This window comes from Cydia pomonella, chromosome 23 (assembly GCF_033807575.1).
Source record: "Cydia pomonella isolate Wapato2018A chromosome 23, ilCydPomo1, whole genome shotgun sequence".
Lineage (NCBI taxonomy): Eukaryota > Metazoa > Arthropoda > Insecta > Lepidoptera > Tortricidae > Cydia > Cydia pomonella.
Genome location: NC_084725.1, coordinates 11,355,444 through 11,376,800, shown reverse-complemented (window position 1 = coordinate 11,376,800; position 21,357 = coordinate 11,355,444). Strand labels below are relative to the sequence as shown.

At 37.6% G+C, this 21,357-nt stretch overlaps 1 protein-coding gene across 1 annotated transcript in view; it reads right to left on the bottom strand.

Moving 5' to 3' along the window:
• Positions 1–725: 725 nt before the first annotated feature.
• Positions 726–21,357, bottom strand: part of LOC133530631 (inhibin beta B chain) — a 28,468-nt gene continuing 7,836 nt past the window's right edge. Inside the window, exons 2-6 of the mRNA XM_061868639.1 lie at positions 5,042–5,148; positions 4,168–4,386; positions 3,396–3,555; positions 2,517–2,632; positions 726–1,751 (exon numbers count right to left, since the gene is read on the bottom strand). Coding sequence (XP_061724623.1) covers positions 1,599–1,751; positions 2,517–2,632; positions 3,396–3,555; positions 4,168–4,386; positions 5,042–5,148 — 755 coding nt within the window. The 3' untranslated portion in view covers positions 726–1,598. The remainder of the gene's footprint in view (positions 1,752–2,516; positions 2,633–3,395; positions 3,556–4,167; positions 4,387–5,041; positions 5,149–21,357) is intronic.

The window sequence follows — 21,357 nt, the reverse complement described above, 5'->3', positions numbered from 1 at the left end:
CACGCCGCCCTGTGGGACACCAGCAAGCGTGTTGCACCACGAAGATCGAGAGGAATCCACCTTTATACGCTGCCGACGCCCTACTAAATAACTGCGAAACCAGTCAACTACCGCAGGAGATACATTAAGTGAACGCAATATGCCTAGCAAGATATCGAAGTCAACCGTGTTGAAAGCATTACTGAAATCCAAAAGCGATAATACCGTGATCTTACGATTATCCATACCAGCCCGGATATCATCAGTAATTTTTACAAGAGCGGTAGTTGTGCTGTGGCCTGAACGGAAACCGGATTGGTATGGGTTCATGAGCGCATGTCTGTTCAAAAAAGAAGTAAACTGCTGATGTACTAGACGCTCTAGAACTTTTGAGAGGAAAGGAAGAATGGAAATAGGACGGTAATCTGAGAAGGAGGAGGGACTGGACTTTTTAGGCAAAGGAATAACGTCGGCATCTTTCCAAAGCGATGGGAAAACATTAGAAGAAATGGAGCTATTGAGGATACAGGTGATAATAGGAGCTATGACGTCAATGAGAGGAAGGATCATGTTTCGGCTCAGGTTATCGACTCCAACGGCATTAGACGAGATGGCTATTACGTTCTTCTTAACGTCACTGTCAGTAAATTGAGCAAGAGAGAAAGGGGGATAGTCAGGAGTTGGGATATTTGAAAGAAAGTTAAGGGTGTCCAACTTAACTGACCCAGAAAAGGAGGCAAAAGAAGAAAGTATCCTCAAGAAATGCTATGAAACTTTATACTTAGTCATGCCTTTTTTTTAAACGTGCATTTTACTTTCTTCGTATGAATAGTAGAGTGTTTAAGTCGGGTAAAAGGCACTATTTCAGTCTTGGACTATCTATGGGACTCAATTAAACTATCTCCACATGAATGGATGCATTTCATCCCTTGGTTAACAATCTACTATTGCACGGCCAACCCCATTCTTGCGCTCATCTTCATTCGTATATTATATTAACGCAACAAAAACTCTTTCACAAGTGCAAGCGCCAAGCAGCCACCCACTTCTTGTCGCTTGCTTTCGAGAAAATTTCCTAAAAGAGACTCTTCTTCACAAATAATTACGTATATCTTACAACTACAAATGAAGCTGAGAAAAAATACAAATAACATTACAGTTACAATCGCATGCCACTGATACCACTGGCCCATTGAAAACCATTTTTTACCGGTATCTAGAGTCAGACCAAACTAAGTTTCAGCAATTTTGATAGCCCAGCCTGTGTTAACGTCATGACGTTTAAAATTCGCTGCCAACTTAGCTTGGTCTGACTATGTACTTCGGTATAACAGATTATGTTATTTATTTAATTAAAAATTTGTTCTGTAAATAGCAGATTTGAGCACTTATAAAAAAATGAGACTTGTATAGATGTAGCCCGAAAAAGGATTTATTCTACAGAAAAGTAAAATACGTGCTGTCAAGAAAAATAAAATAAAAAAAGTTGAACTATTTGAGTTTTTTTAAATTGGGCACAATTTTGCTCAACACATTGTAATATCGATTAATCCTCTTGTTTCTCGAATTTCTATTTGCCTACGATACGTTGTATTCGAAAGTCGAGAACAAGACTATCATCACATACACCCACAAGTTTCTACCACCATGTTGGGCAGGGTTTTCTGCGTCACAGTATTATTTGAATCCATGTACAGGAGCTGCAGAGAGCTGAAGGTGGTTGGTGCACAGCATGGCTTGAACTCCGGCTTGCCCACCGTGTAGAAATATTTCTGGAAATAAAGGTTTTGTTAGTGTTGATGTCCAAGTTTTAACCTTTTCACCAAGAATAGCGACATCTATTGTGAGAATGGGGAGACTAATATTTAACACCTCGTTTTTAAAGTGTGATATTCGCATCAGAATATGTGTAAAATGTTTCGTAGATATTGTAGATATTCGGCTAGAGATACGCAATTACGCAGTTCATCCACAATTATCTGCGACGACGCCAATTTACCAAACATTAATCATTTATTCAGCAAATAGGCCACAGGGGCACTAACTATAATCATGTAAATTTTTACAAACAATAAAATAAGCCAAAAATTACAAATATGGAATCAAATACTATTTATCAAATCTATCTAGATACTTTATTAGAAAAGTTTTTTTTTTGTAATACGACATTTAGAGACTGTATCTCTAAATGTATTACTAAAAAAAACGAAAATAATAAAATTCTTTAGAGATATAAAACTCTCTAAATAGTTCATTCTGATGGTTTGTAGCGATCGATGGAGAATGCTTATGTTATCAAATAGTCCACCCTAATTCCTAGTGTTTGGTGGCGATCGATGGAGTATGCCTATTGCCCAGTGTTGGCCGAAACGTTAATGCAATTAACCATAACAAATTGAACCGTAAACTGTAACCGGCCGTTACGGTTTTCGGTTCAATTTGTAATGGTTAGTGGTCAATTGGAATTTACGTTCGGCCAACAGTGCTAATAGCCTATGTTTAGCTGTGGACTTGTGGCTTAGGATAATTTAACTTACTCTAATAATATTATTGTGGTAGCTTCCCGTCTGCGTGACGGCCGAGATTGGCGCACAGTTGCCCTTACAGAAGTACGCGTGGTAGCCCGCCGGCTTGATTATCCAGTCTGCCCAACCTGTCATCAAGAACGTAACATTATAACCTGTTTGTAGTTCCATTTATCATGCTTCAGTTTTGACAAAGAGAATTAAGAAGACCAAAAGTCTACATCTAGCGTCAAGTAGCGGAACTCTCGCGGCAAACAATAAGTCTATTGGTCAACGATTTTCAGCTAATATAAGAGGAAGCGTAGAAGTTGAAAATAGAGTTCCGGTTACTCTGGTTATAATATTAGCGGTAAATCGTTGAGTACTATTAGACTTTTTGTTTGTCGCGTTGCCACAAACAAAAAGTCTAATACTCAACGATTTATGCTGGCGCCCACGTTGGGCGCCAGCATAAATTGACCTGCGGCTTAATCGGTCAGGAAGCGAGCCGGGTGGGGGGGGTGGGGGGGCGACCTCGACTAATTCTATTGGCTAACGCACAGTTGGAGTGCCACCAACTCCCAACGAACGTGTAGGCGTGCCGTCTCTGTCACACGCTATAGAATTCAGTCACCCCAAATTCACCAAACTAGTCCAGGAGTAGTACTACACTTATGGTTCACAAGTTCAATATAAACACCAATGTCGTTTTTGATTTTGTCTGAGTTTTTTCTTCCATATATAAATATTTGTCACACCTGAACGAAGATATTCTAGTTAATTTTGAACGACAAGTAGCACCTGGACTATAGTTGGTTCGGTTTTACTGTATTTGGACTCAACCATTCTACTGTAAGTCAGGAAGATCGGCGCTCTACTGGAAGGGACAGCATAGATAGAGCTCCAACTTACCTATCGTCTTAAAGTCGACATAGAGCGGTTCTCTACAGCAGTCTGTAGTGCCGGAGCCGCACTCCAGCGCGCGGTTTCTTCTTCTTTTCCCGGCATATTTCGTGTAGAGTACGAGGAATGGACGCCGCTTCTCGTGAAATGAGAGGGGGGAGCGGCGGAGCTGTGGACAACATGGATCTATATAAGTATGTTAGTTGGTATCAAAGGGATCTGGTAATTAAATATGAAGATGTATTGTTCGTATCTAGTCTCAGTTACGAAAGTTATCAGTGCTAAAAAGATAATCGTACACCATAAAATATGATGTCTGTTAAAGCCTCTTTATACATGTTAAAGAATAAAGTGGGACTGTTCTTGATGCGATTGATAGCGGTGCCTTCTGACGAATCCTCAGGAGGATTCTGTGACGGTTACATAGGTCAGTGGACCAACAGCTGATCTTATAGTTATGACCTTATGGTGATCTTATGGTTATAGTTAGTCACTTAATGGCTTGGTAAATGACCCCGTAAAATGGGCCTCACCTGATAAGTCTGCAAGCCACATGAAGTATGTGTAACCTCTTCCGCTCCTCCAAGCTAATTCCACCCTAACCTACCCTTCCCCGTGTGTCCGTCTCTGATGGCGATGCGCCTTGCCTTAAACTGCTGTTGGACGCGCATATTGGTCCCTTCTGTCCAATGAACTTCAAGTGTCTGCGCTCTGTGTCACTAGCTTAGCTAAGTTGATATGAAAGAAGTAGGATACCTCATACAAAGTCAACTATTCTTACCTGACAAGTCCTGCAAGCCACGTGAAGTGTGTGTAACCTCTCCCGCTCCTCCAGCCACACCCTGACCGCCCACGCCAGCTCCACTCTAACCCAGCCTTCTCCTGTATCCGTCTCTTTGATGGCGATGGGTCTTGTTTTCTTGAACTGCTGTTGGCTGTCCCAGTGCGCCGCTTCGGAGATCACGAACGTTTGGTTGTATTCGTCTAGTGGATCGGGCTCCTGGAACGGGAGAGAAATTTATGTAGAAGGAAATGTAATTTTGGCTCAACTTGTACTTTAGAAATATACCTACTCTAAGTCACGCTAGAATGAAAAAAAAGTAGTAATACAAAAAAGTTGGGGTAGACAACAGGCTGGTTATATTTACTTACCTACACTTAAGAATGTATTAATTTACAAATTGATGTAGTTACACGAATAATAACTTATTTTAGTATTTTCCTCTCTTACTCTAAAGACGTAAAATAAAGTTAATAAGATTAAGGGTGCTACAGAGTTTTAATGGCCCTACCCTTTTCCACATGTTATCTAACAATTAGATCCCCTTACCCTTTCCCCTCCCTAACCCTTCACCCTTACTCTTCACCCTTCATCTCACTAACCCCACCCTTAATCTTAACTGTTCAGTGTTAATTTTTAGTTTCAATTTCGGAAAAAAGCTTTTTCCAAGTTTTTGTTTCGGTACCTACTACCAACCAGGTCCACTTCATCTCTGAAGTTATCTTAGCACTAAGTTAAGTGCCAAAGGCAAGTGATAAAGTAGAGGGAGTTAGTAGGTGTGATAATATGTAAATATATAGTTATGAATAGGTAAATTGATCTTTAATATCTTGGTGGCATTTACAATAATAGATACAAATAACAATTTATTTACCTTGAAAAACCAGAGCTCGACGACTGTCACCTCCTCGGGCTCCAGGTCTGGGGGCAGCTCGAACTGCAGACACGTAAACGGGTATCGACCCGACGTAAGGCACTCCCCTGAAACATAAATAAATAAATATTTGTTATTTATTTATTGGACAACTATTATATTGGGTAACTTGGAGAGACTTGTGGGTATGGGAAAGGTGGACGGCCAGTAGAGGACCAAGTCCAACGAGATGGTGCGACCAAACATCCGCCCAGATGGACATCACCTTAAGCAACGTCTCCACAAATCAACCAACAGGGAGAAGTGGAAGACTGCCATAAGGAAAATTAACAAGCGGAGTCAATCGGACGGACTTAGAAGATGGATTAAGTAGAAATAAATGTTACGATCACAGGTTAACAAACCTCTACCAAACTACATTCAGTTTCACTGTGGAGTTAGGTATTAGGCTCCTTTTCTTAGTTATATTATTATACTACATTGGGTGTATCACTACACCTTATAAAACAAAGTCCCCCGCCGCGTCTGCCTGTATATCTTTGACGACCTATCTGGCCTAGTGGGTAGTGACTCTGCCTATGAAGCCAATGGTCCCGGGTTAAAATCCCGGTAAGGGCATCTATTTTTGTGATGAGCACAGATAATAATTATGTGGCTGTTTTCTATGTGGGGTATTTAAGTATTTAATTAAAAAAACCGTAACCCGTAAGATGACTGCATGTTCACTGATAGAAGACACTTATATAAGATGTGGTTACCTACAATTAGATAAGCATCAGTCCTGATTGTTATATAGATTTATCTGTTGGTAATCCTAAATAAAGAAAATAAAATAAAATAATAATATTGTCGTCTAGGTATCCACAACGCAAACCTTATTTGAGCTTACTGTGCGGCTTAGTCAATTTGTATTATAATGTCTTATAATATTTATTTATTTATCTGTATGTTCGCGATAAACTCAAAAGCCACTGCGGTTTTCACCTATCAATAGAATGTTTCTTGAAGAAGGTTGAGGTGTATAATTTGGTGTTAATTCGCTGAAACATTACGATGTTTGCTACCCGTGTGCGACGCCGTAGCTGGCCGCTACGATTACAGTTTAACAAAGCTCAGACAATGGGATGGTATACACAAATCCTGTAAAAGAAGTATTTACCATCAGTTTCTAAACGCTGGCAACATTTTACCATAAACAAGAGCAATAGAGCTGCATAAGTTTAATTTTTCTTTTATATTTGTTATAAATAGTTATTATTAAATTTTGCGTATGACAATCTGTAAATTAAGGAAGAGCGGTGTTGCCCAATACAGGCAAAATTTGCTTACCGGGTAGCACTATCCCTTACTTTATAAACATCTGTATATTTTACGAAAATAAATAATTTTAATTACATCCCATGACTGTAGCAAAAAAAATAGATTTAATTTGATAATACCTAATATTGAAACCAATTGCAGTAACATTCATTAAATACATAGAAAACACTAAAACATTCAACTTTTAACGTATATTTAAAGCTGTAGAACATTTAAAGGTGTCGGCAAAATATCAAATATACTCAAAATTTTCTCTTAAATGTCCCATGATTGATACCGTTAACCATAGATAATATTGAAATAAACTACGAATACTACTAGTGTTTTCCTGTGAACTCTAAGGCCAGTTCAAAATACAAGGACAATCACAACATCAATTAATCGTAAATGTTTATATTTTCATACCGTTTGTTTATTTTTAAAGATAATTATAATAACATAACAGTTATGTATTCGTATATCCTGGTTATTGCAAGGCAAAACATATTTTTACGCGTAAATTGTCTTACCTATTTCAAGAATATCATATTTACGTGTGATAAGTGCTAAATAACGAACATTGTTTAGGTAATTCGTATAGAAATACGAGTAGTATTGTCCATAATAAAAAGTAAATTATTCGCTAAAACTACGAATTTATGAGTATGTTTTCGGTCTTCAGCGTGATTTAAATCACCGTTTCAAAATTACGAAATAAAGCTTAGGTCTTTCTAGAACCTAGCCTAGAGATCTACCTAGGTGATTTTTATTTTAATGACCGAGCGTTAGCGTAGGTCTCTATTTTAGGTTGGACAAAAATGTCAGTATTTAGAGAGAAAAATGGGGATTACATTTGTATGAAGAAAGTCCAAATATTATTTCACAATTTCGATTTAACATGAAAACTCATTTCTAACTTAGGTATACTACAATAACAGATATCTACACGTTTTACCTCTATGACTCGTCATTTGCTACATAACGACATATATTGGACAGATATAGCTGACCCTAAGTTAATTGGTCCAAGGAATCACCCCTGAGGCCGCCGATAACGAATACGTTGTGTACATGATACACGTTAATGACATGATCGGTTGTATGGATAGCTTTTGCTTTTACAGAATTCTGCGCATTTCAAAACTACTTATCGCTCAAATCATCTTAACCCTATCTATTCATATTATTTATTAATTTTCTATTCATTCTTAAATGAAATACCTACTTATGCAATATTTTGGTTACCTGTATGATAGTGGGGGAACCAAGAAATTAGACGTTTTGTTATTGACGAAATATAATTTGCACCGAATTTGTATGTCGAATTGGTGCTAATATTTCGTCAACTATACTTGCTTATTTTAATGAATGACTTACATATTGTATACTAATCGTGGAACGGAGGGTTTTAATAAATACATAGGTAAGTATTTTGCTTAGCTTTAATACATATAACAAACATATTATAAAAAACCTAACCTAGTGTCCCGCCAGCAGCGGGGCAAGGCCCAAGCTGCCGGTGCTGACCGCCGCAGAGAGAGTAACCGGCGGACTATCCGCGCCGTGTCCAAGATTACCGCCTTCTGCGTCTGACCTTTGATCCAACCACCTAGCGAGATTCTCTCAAGGTGTTTATTACATGAAATAAACTTACAATCCAATACAGTTTCCTGCAAAACTGTTATTATATGCGTAACATCCGTAATGAGGCTGTTTTTCATGTTTTCCTCCTAGTTCCATGACAATTTCATAACTCCGTCATCCATCTCGTCAGGTGCGAGCAAGTCTACAGGCCAATTAACACAAAACTGATAACATTCCGGGCATCTGGCCATCTGACATTACGAGTATCGCTGGGCAAAGTCTCATTCAACACACATCTATAAGTAAGTCATTATAATACAGGGAGTTGAGAACAGTTTACAATTTACTTAAGTATTCAGATAATTTTCTAAATGTAATTTTTTTTTCTAGAATTTATTGTCTTAATTTTTTTTCTGACCTAACAGACCCGTTTGATAATGAATTATGAAGTTTTCGCCCACGAAGAAGTTGTAGAAAACTTTCAATCTCTTAGGGGTTGAATTAAAAAAAAACTTTCTCAATGGATGGAGCTCTGCAATATTTGAAGAAAAAATGCTTAGGCTACTCATTATCATCTGTATATCGCGAATATTTTACATATGCAGGAATAACACTGGCAGAAAGATGGATTACCAAATAAAATTCACCTCCATAATCGAGTGACACTACTAGCCAAGCCGTCACGGCTTTTAAGAGATTGTGCCAAAAATTCCCATTACATCTTTCGGTCTGAACTACTTACTTAAATAAAAATGTTTTGCCTGTACTTCGTTTTTTCTTTAGTATTAGAAATAAGTCCACAAAAGTTTTAAGTTTTTTAATTATTAATAATTTCATTGTAATTACTTTTTGTATCGAGTAGGTGCTAACATAATCTAAGGAATTGTAACTAACATTTATCTTTATGGGCCTCGGCCTGAAATAAACGGATATTTAATTTAATTTTTAATTTAATTTATCAGGGTCTTCATTGTTAATAATAATTGAAATATTGAATGTAGCATGGTCAATACTTAGGAATATTTTAATTAAAAAGAATACCGCAAAAAGTACCCGATTAGGAGTGACAAGCTTACTTCTGCAAAGTTCTTTCTAATGCTAAAATAAATAATTGTTATTAGGCACTATAGGTGTGGTGGCATATTCCGTAAAGACTATTTCAATTAAGTAACTACTTACATTTTTTGTAAGTATGTAGGTATCTATAAAACAAGTCAGGTGAATTTTCACCCACCATTTCAAGCCGAGAAGTTCACCTGATACCTGTTCTACTACACCTACCAACTTTGTACTTTTTCCAGACTATTTAGGAACTATTAACCCGTACTGAGTTTGCCAACGCACTTCGGCGTGCGTCATAATCTAGTCCTAGAAAACAGCCGTAGAACCTACACCTCTATACTATCTACAGAGATGAATGGACATGGACATTTAATAGTTTAGATTGTTATATCTAACGCGTGGCCGTAACTGTAAACAAATGTTTATCTCGAAGGCTGGGGTCGTGATGCTTCCTATATCTAAAGGGATCGGTTCTGGCGTAAAACATAGACGTATAAACTAGGTTTGGTTACTAATTTCATCGGCAAAATGATAATTTTAATGATAGAGCAGGTTTCCCTTCATCATTTTGGCCTCTTTTCGTGTACGCCACTTATCCAGGTCCTAGGCTGGTCTCATCCAGAAGTGCCCTGCGATTTTCCGAATATCATCCACCCAACAAGCCAACGGACGCCAGGCGCTTCTTTCATCCGTACGCCACCAATCCTTCAACATTTTGGTCCACCTGCTATCACTCTGCCTGGCAACATGTCCCGCCCAGTTCCATTTAGGCCTGGTAATGTGTCATCTATGTCTCGCACATTAATGCAGCACGGGTAGGCGTTTACATCAGATTAAGGAACGTACTTTCATATAATTGAACTAGTTTTGTAGCGTATAACTTTATTTATTTATTTGAAATTTAAATCGGGCAAAAATGCCCATAATTACAAATACTTTATAATTATGGGCCTGATCCAATGTATCGTATCTAGACCTAATATTTGACGTACATATTTACAAGCTTTTATTTAACTTGCCCTGTTAGTATGTATGGGACAAATATTGCATGTTAAATTTGACCCACTTCTCGGTTTCCGATGAAGCTGAAAATTTGCATACATATGTAAGTCGGGTGACAATGCAATATTATGTTATCATTAAGCTGATCTGATGATGGAGACAGGAGGTAGTCATAGGAACTCTGTGATAAGACAACGCAACCTAATTGTGTTTGGGGTTTTTAGAATTGTCTCGATGAGTATTAGTTGCCTGTGGAAAAAAAGTACAGTCAGCGATAAAAGCTTGTACCAAAAATGAAATTTTTGCCAAAAACTTATTTAAACTTAAAGTTCGTATCGCGCAGACCGTCACTCACAATGCATTTCCCTCGTACTGAAATTATTGTAAGTGAGATGCACTGCGTTTCAGTTAATGCTGTCGTTAGCGTTTAAGGCCGCGTGAAACTCATGGTGAGGGTACTGTGCTTTCTAAGTCTATATAAAACCTGAAAAAACTACCTATATGTATATGTGTAGGTACCTATAATACGCACTCAGGCAATACACAAACTGAAACATTATATCATACTTCACACACATTATTTAAAATCTAAATATTTATTTAGAAAATCACGCGTCCATTTCATGAACACAATAAACCATTTTTATTTTAGTCCGAAGTTCATCTGCATTCCTTTCCTTTATCAAGACATTTATTCAACGCTGACATCTCATGTTATAAAAACAAAAAGCACATAACCGCGTTTAAGTTCTACGCCGTAAGGTTCATTACCTACACGCATTGTTGATATATTACAAGTAACAGACGCTCGTTAAAAATTAATTGTTTCAAGATAAGGGTGTATAATAACACGTAGTTACTCGTAAAATGTATGGTGGCGTTTGTAAGTTAAACTGTCATGTAATAGTTATTTGTGCAACAAGAGAGGAAAGTTGGTTTTTCTTGCGAGTGCTGATTTTGAGTACCGAGTAAGCGAAAGATTCTATAATCGAATCACGAGCGAAGCGAGTGATTCTAAGTTAGAACTTGAGCGTAGCGAGGGACTCAAAAACACGAGATGTAAAATAACTTTGCACTCGTGTGACACATATAACTTTTCAGTTCAGAAGTGAGAACATATTAAAGGTTAAAAAAATTCAACATAAAGTAAAGTTTACCACATTTATTTACATTCATGAATGAAAGGCATCATCATTATGACGAAAGCTTCTAGAAATATTCCTGTATTCAAAATTCAAAAATTTATTCTGCAAGTAGGCCGCAAGGGCTCTTTTACAAGTCAATACAACATTTATAGTAACATCATATAGTGACATGAAAAATACATAACAACATTTATAAATACAACAGCCAATACCTGGGTAAACATTACATTATAATAATCTTAAAATAAATAATTACTACAATACAATAGAGATGTATAGTCTCTAAGGTTAAAAACGCATTAAATCTGGAGATGTAAAAGGTCCCCAATGTCAGAGTACTAATACTAATAAAATTTGGAGGTGTAAAGTCTCTCCAAGTGTCAAAATAAAATTTATACTAAATAAATAAACCGCGTCTGGACTGTTAAACTAGCAGTCTCATAAACTAATGCTACATTCTAGTATATACCAAGTCAAGTATATTATACAATATGACAGAGACGTATAGTCTCCACGGTTAATACATTAAGTTTAGAGATGTATAAGGTCCCCACGGTCTGAGAAAAATAATAATACACAATAATAATGACATTAATAAGATTTGGAGGTGTAAAGGTTCTCCAAATGTCAAAGAATAAAAAAAATAAAAATTTTTATGAAATACATGTTTCACGTCAAGAGACTGTTGAGCTAACAATCTTAAAACTAGTTCTACAGAATACATAACTACTATGTATTTAATATGTCAATGTCATCATCAAAATAACTAAAACATAACAAACATTAATACATAAAGTTGAACAGCTAGAAACAACAGCGCCATATGCCTCTCCGGGACACTGCACGCAAAACTATTACAGCTTTTGAGACTGGATACTTGGCCATGATTCCGTGTACATTCATGGCCTTCACTAAATTAAAAAGCTACTTTGTCTCACTCCCTGGAGTGACGAAAGTAGGCTTGTTCGAGCTGCTGAGAGTGCTGAGGTGAAAAGTGTCAATATATGAGTATTGGTAGTCCCAATGGGCTGCCAACGTTTTTCAAGTCAATGTATTTATTTCAGACTGGGTCCGTAACATTGTTAGTATTACAAGTACTTCAATTTAGGAGTTAGTATCTTCATGCTACAAATACAGTATTGTATCTGTTTAGGTAATACAAACCAACTTTTACTTTGGGACCAACCTTCCCAACCTTTTTTTCCTAATTGGTCTCATAGTAAAAGTTGCTCAGTATGACCTATATATTCACCCCGTAAATTATTGCAGGTGACTAAAAAACAGCCGTTATAGATTCGTGTTACATTACTGTAAGTATGTACTGTGTAAGTACTGTTTCTCCCGATTCGAAGAATGAAATACGATAACGATAAGTTCTGGTTTAGATAAGTTCTCATTTAGATATCGTTTGTATGTCGTATCGACAGAAGCAGCTCGATCCGGGCAACCAATGTCACTTTGACGTTAGAAATATCGTAGATAGATCTTATTGGGATCACAGCGGAATCGAAATAAACGTCAATTTTGACATGTCGTTCAATTATCGATCTTTTAAAGATCTTCCAAGATCTTAAACGTGTCTCAATCATTCTTCAAATCGGGCCGTAAGTAATGTTTGTCTCATTAATTAGCTACAATGTCGCCGTTAACAAATGCTGTGCTACGCCTCTACGCCTCGTAGTGGGGTCAGCGACCTCTACGGTAATATTGACACACTGTAGGCTTCTATTTAATTAAACTCCACTGAAGCTCTGTCTGGTCACAGTGGTAAACTAAGTTGTAATGGGTTCATCTTAACATATTAAATAGAGCTATTATATCAATATTTTATTTACAATAACAATATATATAATGGATATATACAGAGGGTTACTATAATCAAATTAGATCCATAAAAAGCGCTTAAATTAGGAATAAATTGCCTGTAAGATGGATATCGTTTTAATAACTTCATTTAGTCCTAAATGCGTGTAATCCGAGTTTGGATCCCAGGAGGTAACCCACCAAGGTGTTTTTCTTAATAAAATATAAGTTTGCAATTAAATGGGAAATTTTCCCGGTTTTCTAACTTTTGAGTTCAGCTGTTCCACTGACCCAAATATGAGGTTTTAGATGCTGAATTGATGCAAAAATTAGCTAAGACTCTTTGATATTAAATGGATTGACATTTTCCTTTGGACGTACCGTTTTCGAGCTACAAGCAATAAATAAAAAAGAGCAAAAAGGCTACATAAATGTCTCCTAAAATTGATGCACACCTCGATCTAATTACACGCATTGAGGATGAAATGAAGGTATTAAAACAATTTCCAGCTTGCTGGTATTTATTTCTTTGAAACAATCAAATTTGATTGGCCTATACCGCCTTAAACTGATTCAAAAAGTAAAAAAAAATTATAAAATAAATAAAATATTAATACCAAGACAGGCTGCAACGATATTGATAGCACACGCAGTGTAAGTGTTATTTGAAACGGGTAACTTCTATGAAATTATGACGTATATATAACACGTACACTGCGTGTGCTATCATCGTTGCAGACTTATCTTGGTCTAAAATTAAGGTGGACCACAAATCTGTTTGATTGTACTTATACATAATTACTACTTAAAGTAATAATAACCTACTTGTAAACAAAACGTAGAAAGTCTGAATTAACGTCATTCTTTTACACATTCATTCTGCAAATAAATTATCTTATTGCAAACAAGCCACGTTACGTTGTAAGATTGTAACACATATCTTACTGTACCTATTTTTCGTCGGCGCCGGCGCCTCTGCGCACGTGGTGTGCGTATCGATTCATCTAAAAGCGCACCAGAGCGTGGAACAGCTACACTCTGTTAACAGTAATTAACTATCGAACCCTAAAAATGTACATTCCAGAACACACAGTCGCTGTGGCCGAAATCGGTTAGGGTCATCATCATCATGATTGGTCCACAGACCCCTTAACTACTACTAGACTCAAGTTTGGGTCGCTGCGCCATTAGTAGTAGTAGCCATTTTTATTTCAAAATAATCTTTATAGTTAAGACGTTCGGTAGAGACGGCAGGTATGGGTGGTCAGTATAAATAAGCTCAGAACCTTTACACAGGCGTTTATAAGCTAACACACACCCATCAGTGCGTAGGGGCTATCACGCACCCACCACCAGCCACGCCCCGATTATCTACGAGATAGCTTTATCGTTGGTGTTATTCATTTGGGGCCTTAAGTTTTGTTATTAATTACGCCACGTAAAAGTAATATATCGGTTAAAATAATTGTCTTCTTTAAAATAATATCAAAGAAATGGAGAGCGTATTTTTTTACGGTAGGTTTAGGAGGCAAACGACCAGACAGACGAATAAACAGAGCAGATCAGAGTCACCTGATGGTACCTAAGCAATTACCGACGCCCATGGATACCCGTTTTTTTCTTATGCTCTGCCATCATGATCCGAGTCTATGCTAGGCAGGAATTTTCTGGAGAAACACACAGTTGAGGTCTGCCAACCATCTTCACGATCATCGAAACATTGGGGGTGTTATTTTCAAATTCCGAACAGTAGTCTCAGGCTCGTTACTTATGTGTATCTTCTTCCCGTGACGTCGTCCGCGTGGAATGTTAATGATGATTGATTAAAACTATCCTCATGTCCTTCCCGGGCCTCAAATTTGGTATGGAGACATACCAAATTTCATCTAAAACGGTTTAGCGGTTTAAGCGTGAAGGGTAACAGACAGACAGAGCTACTTTCACATTTATTTTTAGTAGGGATGTAATATATGAAGAAACGCATCTAATAATATACCAGAGCGGAACTAGCGTATCGACAGAATTGGGGCGCGGTAATAAAAAACGGCCCGGCATCGTGACCCCGCTAATTACCTTATCGGGCAGCCCTGCGACGCGTGTCTGGACCCGGCACGTGATTAGATAAACATCATAAGAAGAAGGCAGGCCTAAATAGCACGCACCGAGAAAGGATTCACACGGGCGTCGGAGGAGAGGACGCGCAAGGCGCTTCGCAAGAGCCAGTGTGGCACTGCGGAGCCGGATATTGCTTCTGGCCTGAGAGCTGCCACGCCAAATCGCGCCTGCATGTTTCTATCACAGCACACGATGTGATGGCATATGTTCGCAAGAAAACCCGTTACGAACTGAACGTGTTCCAGCTGCGATCGCGGCATTACGTGGACTTCAGCTCGTTTGTGGTGCGAGTCCCGCAGGCGCTGCTGGAAACCATCGCAAGCGTGAACGTCTAGACGAAGGGTGTGATATTTCGGAGGTTCCGTGGGAATCTGCTGTGTCGCAAAAACAGAAAACTGTGTCGCCAAAATAACTTTCAGCTTTTAAGAGTTTCATTATTGTACTGTACGTATGATAGTTTTTTAAGGTTTCTTAGGATGGGCCTTTTTTGTCTGAAAATAAATGATATTTGATTTGATATCCCACAGTTTAGGATTTTGTCCAAACAATATAGTGATGTAATCAAGCTTCTTATTATCTAACTACTTCTGGCCTACGAGTTGCGTGGCGCTTTACTTGTCACGCCTACATTACTCCGCCGTAGCCGACGAGGTGGTGGAGTACGTTCGTCGGAAGACGCTACACGCTGAGGGTGCACCAGCTTCAATCGCGTCACTATGTGCACTTCAGTTCATTTGTGGTGCGCGTGCCGCGGTCGCTGCAGGACACCATCGCAAGCGCGGACTTCTGGCCGAAGGGTGTGGTGTTTCAGCGGTTCCGGGGCAACCTGCCGAATCCTACACCAAGTCAAACGACGCAACCGAGCCACGCTGTTATGTGATCCGTGTCATGCACATCATGTGCGTATTTGTTCGTATATTCCTAAATATTGAAAATGCTCAGAAAATTAGAGGCACTTATTTCTTTAATTTAATTCAAATGTAAAGCCCCAAATCGTGACATAACATGAACCTTTCGCATGACATGGAAGCCGATAGTTTACATAAAAGAAACATCATATTTATAAACATGTGAATCTACTAAATATTGATATAGCCCGTATATGACTGGCACCTCTGGAGATGACCTATATATGATATTATTGTGCAAATCTCTTCTTTGTTACGTGGATTCTTATCTTATTTTACGTTATGTTATTTAAACAGTACATTCACAACATTGTTCATGTATACTTGTATTAAAGATGAATTGATTTGTGTGTGAAGCCTAAAATAATCGTGCCCTATTTATGTTTAAACTTTGTATCGTTTGTCCTATGTATTTATGTATGTATTATTCAATATGCCTATATTAATTACAATGCGCTTATGAACGTCAAATAAAGCTACGCCGGCTATAACCCTACACGTCTGACCCGAGAAGATTTAAATCCCTCCTAAATTGTATGAGGGTATTCCAATATGGGACCGGTAAGAAACTCGGCGAATAGTTTGATAGCCGGGTTGATTCCTGTACAATGCCTGTTTTGTGGTAACAGAATTGTTAAACCTTTTTTGAAGAAAGGTGACGACCGCGCGCTACTATTTCTCTGTACAAACGTAGATCTCATTTTCCGCTCTGGACACATCATTCATCTATGATGGGCGTGGCGCCAGTAATGGGATGGTATAGAAAAATCCTGTAAAACAAGTACTTACCATCAGGTTTTAAAAGCTGGCAACATTTTACCATAAGCAAAAGCAATAGAGTTGCTGAAGTTTAATTTGTCATTGATATTTGTTACTTTGAAAATTAATGGCGCCATGCATCCCATGACTGGAGCAAAAAAACATAGTTTTAATTTGTTAATAATGTTGTAAGCAATTGCAGCTTTTATTAAATACATAGAAAACATAAAGGACGAATAGGATATTCAACTTTTAACGCATAAAGCGGTAGAAATTTTACAGGTGTCTGTGAAATATCAGAAATACTCCAATTGTCTCTTAAGTGTCCCATGATTGGTGCGGTTAACGTAAGCAATATTTTATACTATTTGATATACCCACAGCTATTTTCCTTCGTTTATTTATTACGAGTTGGGAGCTTTTAAAAATTTGTATACAATTTGTTTTTCGCAACATTTTTAACAATAAAAAAATATATTCAGGAAAGATTTGTTTGTCTCGGGTTCCGGTCCTCCCTCTTTTTGTAAGTACCTATGATTTTAATACGTTCTTATCTAATGAGTTTATTATTAATTATGTAACAATATAGTGCTTATACCATTTATATATTATATTATTATAAAATCATAATTGGTCTTAATTGCAGCCATGTGCAGATAAATACAGATATATAAAACAATATAATTAACTCTACGATTTATCATGAATTATACAGTATTACCTATCTATGTCGTAACTAACAAAGATTGTATCATGCTAAAGTCAGACCAAGCTAAGTTGGCAGTGATTTTGATAGGCCGGACTGTGCAAGTGTTAAGTAAACGTCATAGTTTCATAGAAGTTTGACGTTTAAAATAACACCCGCACTGTCTGGGCTGTCAAAATCGCTGCCAACTTATCTTGGTCTGACTAAAGGCGTTTTCACATCATTCGACTCAAGAAAGTGACAGTAGTTTACATGGCTAGTATGTAAGTATAATATTTAGTTAGTGTCAAATACTGGAAGCTAATTTTGACCCACTTCCTGATTTCCGTTTGAGCTGAAAATTTGAATACATATGTAAGTCGGGTGACAATGCAATATTATGGTACCATGAAACAACGCAACCTAATTGTGTTTGGGGTTTTTATCTCGATGAGTTAGTCGCCCGCGGCCTCGCGCTAGCAAGGGCCTCGCATGAACCCGATCACATGTTTACAGGCCTCGAAGAGCAAATTTTTACAAGGGCCGCCCGAGGCCTCGCGAAGGTGAAGGTGATGACCTGCACACTAAAGTGTCACGAACATGTGAAATCACAAATTAGCTGATTTAAACAATAATTTAAATCGTCATTCGTACAACAAAACTGCTAAACTGTTGAAAAAACCACCGATCCAAAGTCCACTTTAAATTTCTTTGAACAATTTAAAATAGAAATTATTGCTATCGAAGCGTAATACTTATATATAGTCTAAATATTGCAAAGTCCAAGGTTCAATACTTGGCTAGCGACAAATTGAAAACGATTACATCATGTTTACCTACGAGAGAGTTTAACTTATGACAATTCCAAACTAAAGTTCAGGGTGGCTAGCCAAGATGACAATCGTTCGCTCCGTAGCGAACGATACGTTAGTCTATCTACAAAACTCGCTCTAAAAAAAGTGACTATGAGGAATTATTTGTGGAATGCCGTATGTTGCCGGTGCATGAGGAAGTAGGGATGTTGCTGGCATTAGAGCAGTTCAATAAAGATGAATTTTAATCGCCCTAGATTAACAAGAATAATAAGTAAAAATGTTAGAGGTTCCGTCGTGTCGTAACAATTATTATGGAAAAAGAAGTAGAAAGTATCTGGTCCCGAAATTGTATAATGAAATACCGTATGATATAAGGGAATGTAAATCATTTAGGATGTTTAAATGTAAATTGAAAACGTTTCTATTAATTTAAATTAAATTACCACCACAATAAGCTATAAGATGTACCGTACTTACTTATTAGTTAACTAGGCAATAAGCTAACCCATCTGTATTTAAGGGAGTTCCCGCTGCCAACAAACTGTCTTGCAGTTTGGCAGAAGAAAAAATTGTAAAAGCAGGGTTTTTTTTTACCAGAATAAATGTTTTTTTTTATCTCTATCACTCTTTCATATTAGTGTGTCACTACAGTTACGTTTCGTTCGCTATGGAGCGTAAACGATTGGCATGTTGGCTATGCACGCAGTCTGTTTAAATTTCCTTTTTTGCCGGCTTTGCCTCTCGATATTCCGCCAACTTATCGACTTTTGGATTTGTTTTTCCTAAAGCCCCATCTATACGATTGCTAACCACAGAGTACCTACAGAATTCAGTCGATCGACCAAATAGCGCAATGAAAAATCGCATGCAGGTCTTGAACAGTCTAAATAGGTCTTAAGAGAGGGGCCCCACTGGCGCGTCAGCGCAGCGTCAACGCTGCGTCGTTTTACCACAAAAATGATATGCCACATTAAATGTATTGTGAAGACGCGACGCAACGCAATGCACAAATGCTTGAAATGCTCTAATTCTCAGTTTTTGTTTTTAAACTTTTGAATAAAACTAATCAATGGGTTAAAAATGGTCGATGAAAAATAATTAAGTACCTACAACATGTATGTAAAAAAAAACGAATGTTGGGGTAGTCACTTAACTGTTCATCTTTTGGTGATTTCACTCTATGGCTATTATTTTTCTGCGTGTATATTAAAACAAATTCCCACATACGCCTGAGTTGAATAATCTCCACTGCAGCCGATAACGTGTTTATTTTTTTTTTACTTAATCGTTTCATTTATCGTGTAACCCTTACCATTTTCCGTGAGAAAGTCAAACTTACTACGCAAATGCCGTGATTTTGTGGGGCCTTAACTCAAACTAATAAGGACTATATCTGAATGACCTGAAATCGTGTTAAAGTGCAAAGATCATTAAACACACGGATAGAGCATGATATACTATAATAATTGGGATCATTTTTACTCGACGATAATTATTAAAGTTAGTGATTGTGTGTTTTGAGTCACTAAGTGATTAAGGAACAGGCGCCATTAAGGGTAAACATAATTAATTTTATCTAAGTAAATATTAATTTTCTCACGATGATGGGGTAGATACATTTATATATGTGACTAAAGACACGATACACTTATTGACAGTTACAAACTTTTGTAACTCTCACTGTGTATGAAGGTATGTATGTTTATGTGGGTTAAAACTTGGAAGCATAATTTGACCCACTTCCCATTTTTCAATTGAGCTTAAATGCATACATATTTATGTAAGACAGGTGGTACTGCAATATGGAAACAGGAGGTAATGACCACGGGAACTCTGCGATAAAACAACGCAACCTAATTGTGTTTGGAGTTTTAGTATTGTCTCCATGAGTATTACATATCGACCGCGGGCCAGGAGCATATATCGTCAGTCATCGCCTCCTGGCTGATACTTTGTCAGATGATAGTTTAGATGCTGTTTTAAACTAAAAAAACCGTCAGCCGGTTCTATCGCGGTGGAATGACCGTCAACTGTAAAATGATAAAATGAACATATAAAAATATGCGCCTTACCACTTTATGTGCGTAATCCTTCGATGGCTTTTCAGGCGTTTACGCCTGATGAAATGCTACAAGCAAATTTTTGCTGTATACGCTTATTTTATACATGTTCATGCGACCAGCTGATGTTCTTACCACCGCGATATAACCGGCTGACGATTTTTTTAAAGTAACAATAGCATCTGAACTATCATTTGACAAAGTATCAAACGGTAGGCGATGGCAATTTTTTTATGTTTTACTTGTTTCGGTGGCTGCCATTCCTCAACCCACCAATGGAGCGGCAGCTGACGTCCACGAGAGTTCATCATACCTAGCCGTTAACCACTACCCGAGTTTTCAGGCGGGAGGCGATTGGTCATGGAAATCTGTTCTTGCCTCGCGGTCTATTACTTAGTTGTGTGTGGAAAGAAAAGTACAGTCAGTGGCCAAGTGACTTTGATCCTTATTCTTTCACTGATATGTGTTTAATTGTTGTTATATATCAAAAAATGGCGCCATCTAATATATCAAAGGCCAAAGGTATGGCGACATCGTTTCGAGTGATGGCGCCATAACCTTTAGGTTGTGCCCGGTAAGATGGCGCTATTTTTTGATATTTAACAAAATTAACACATATCAGTGAAATAATAAGGATAAAAGTCAAATGGCGTTCTAAATGTTTTAATGATGTGTCGAAAGATGCCAGTAAATTTACTGTGGCTACAAAGGTTTCTTTCGTTCAAAGAACCACTGTGGTTCCTACAATAACCATAAAGAAAATGAGTAACCCATCACTCTTATCAGATAATATCCTCTAAACCGTTATCAATAAGTATATCACCTAGAAGACATAACGTAATAGAATAATACTTGTACATGACACAAGCGGATATGTGCAACCAGACATCCGCGTAGGAACGACATGACGGGATTTACGGGGCGTATTATCTTGGTGCAATCTAATGAGTAATTTGATTAACTCTGAGGAAGTGAACATTGATAATGATATGAAAAGTACAAAGTACCTAAAATAAAAGATACACGTGTATTTCTTCTTCCGTAAGTGTAAGACTAATCAAATATTGATTAACTCTAAA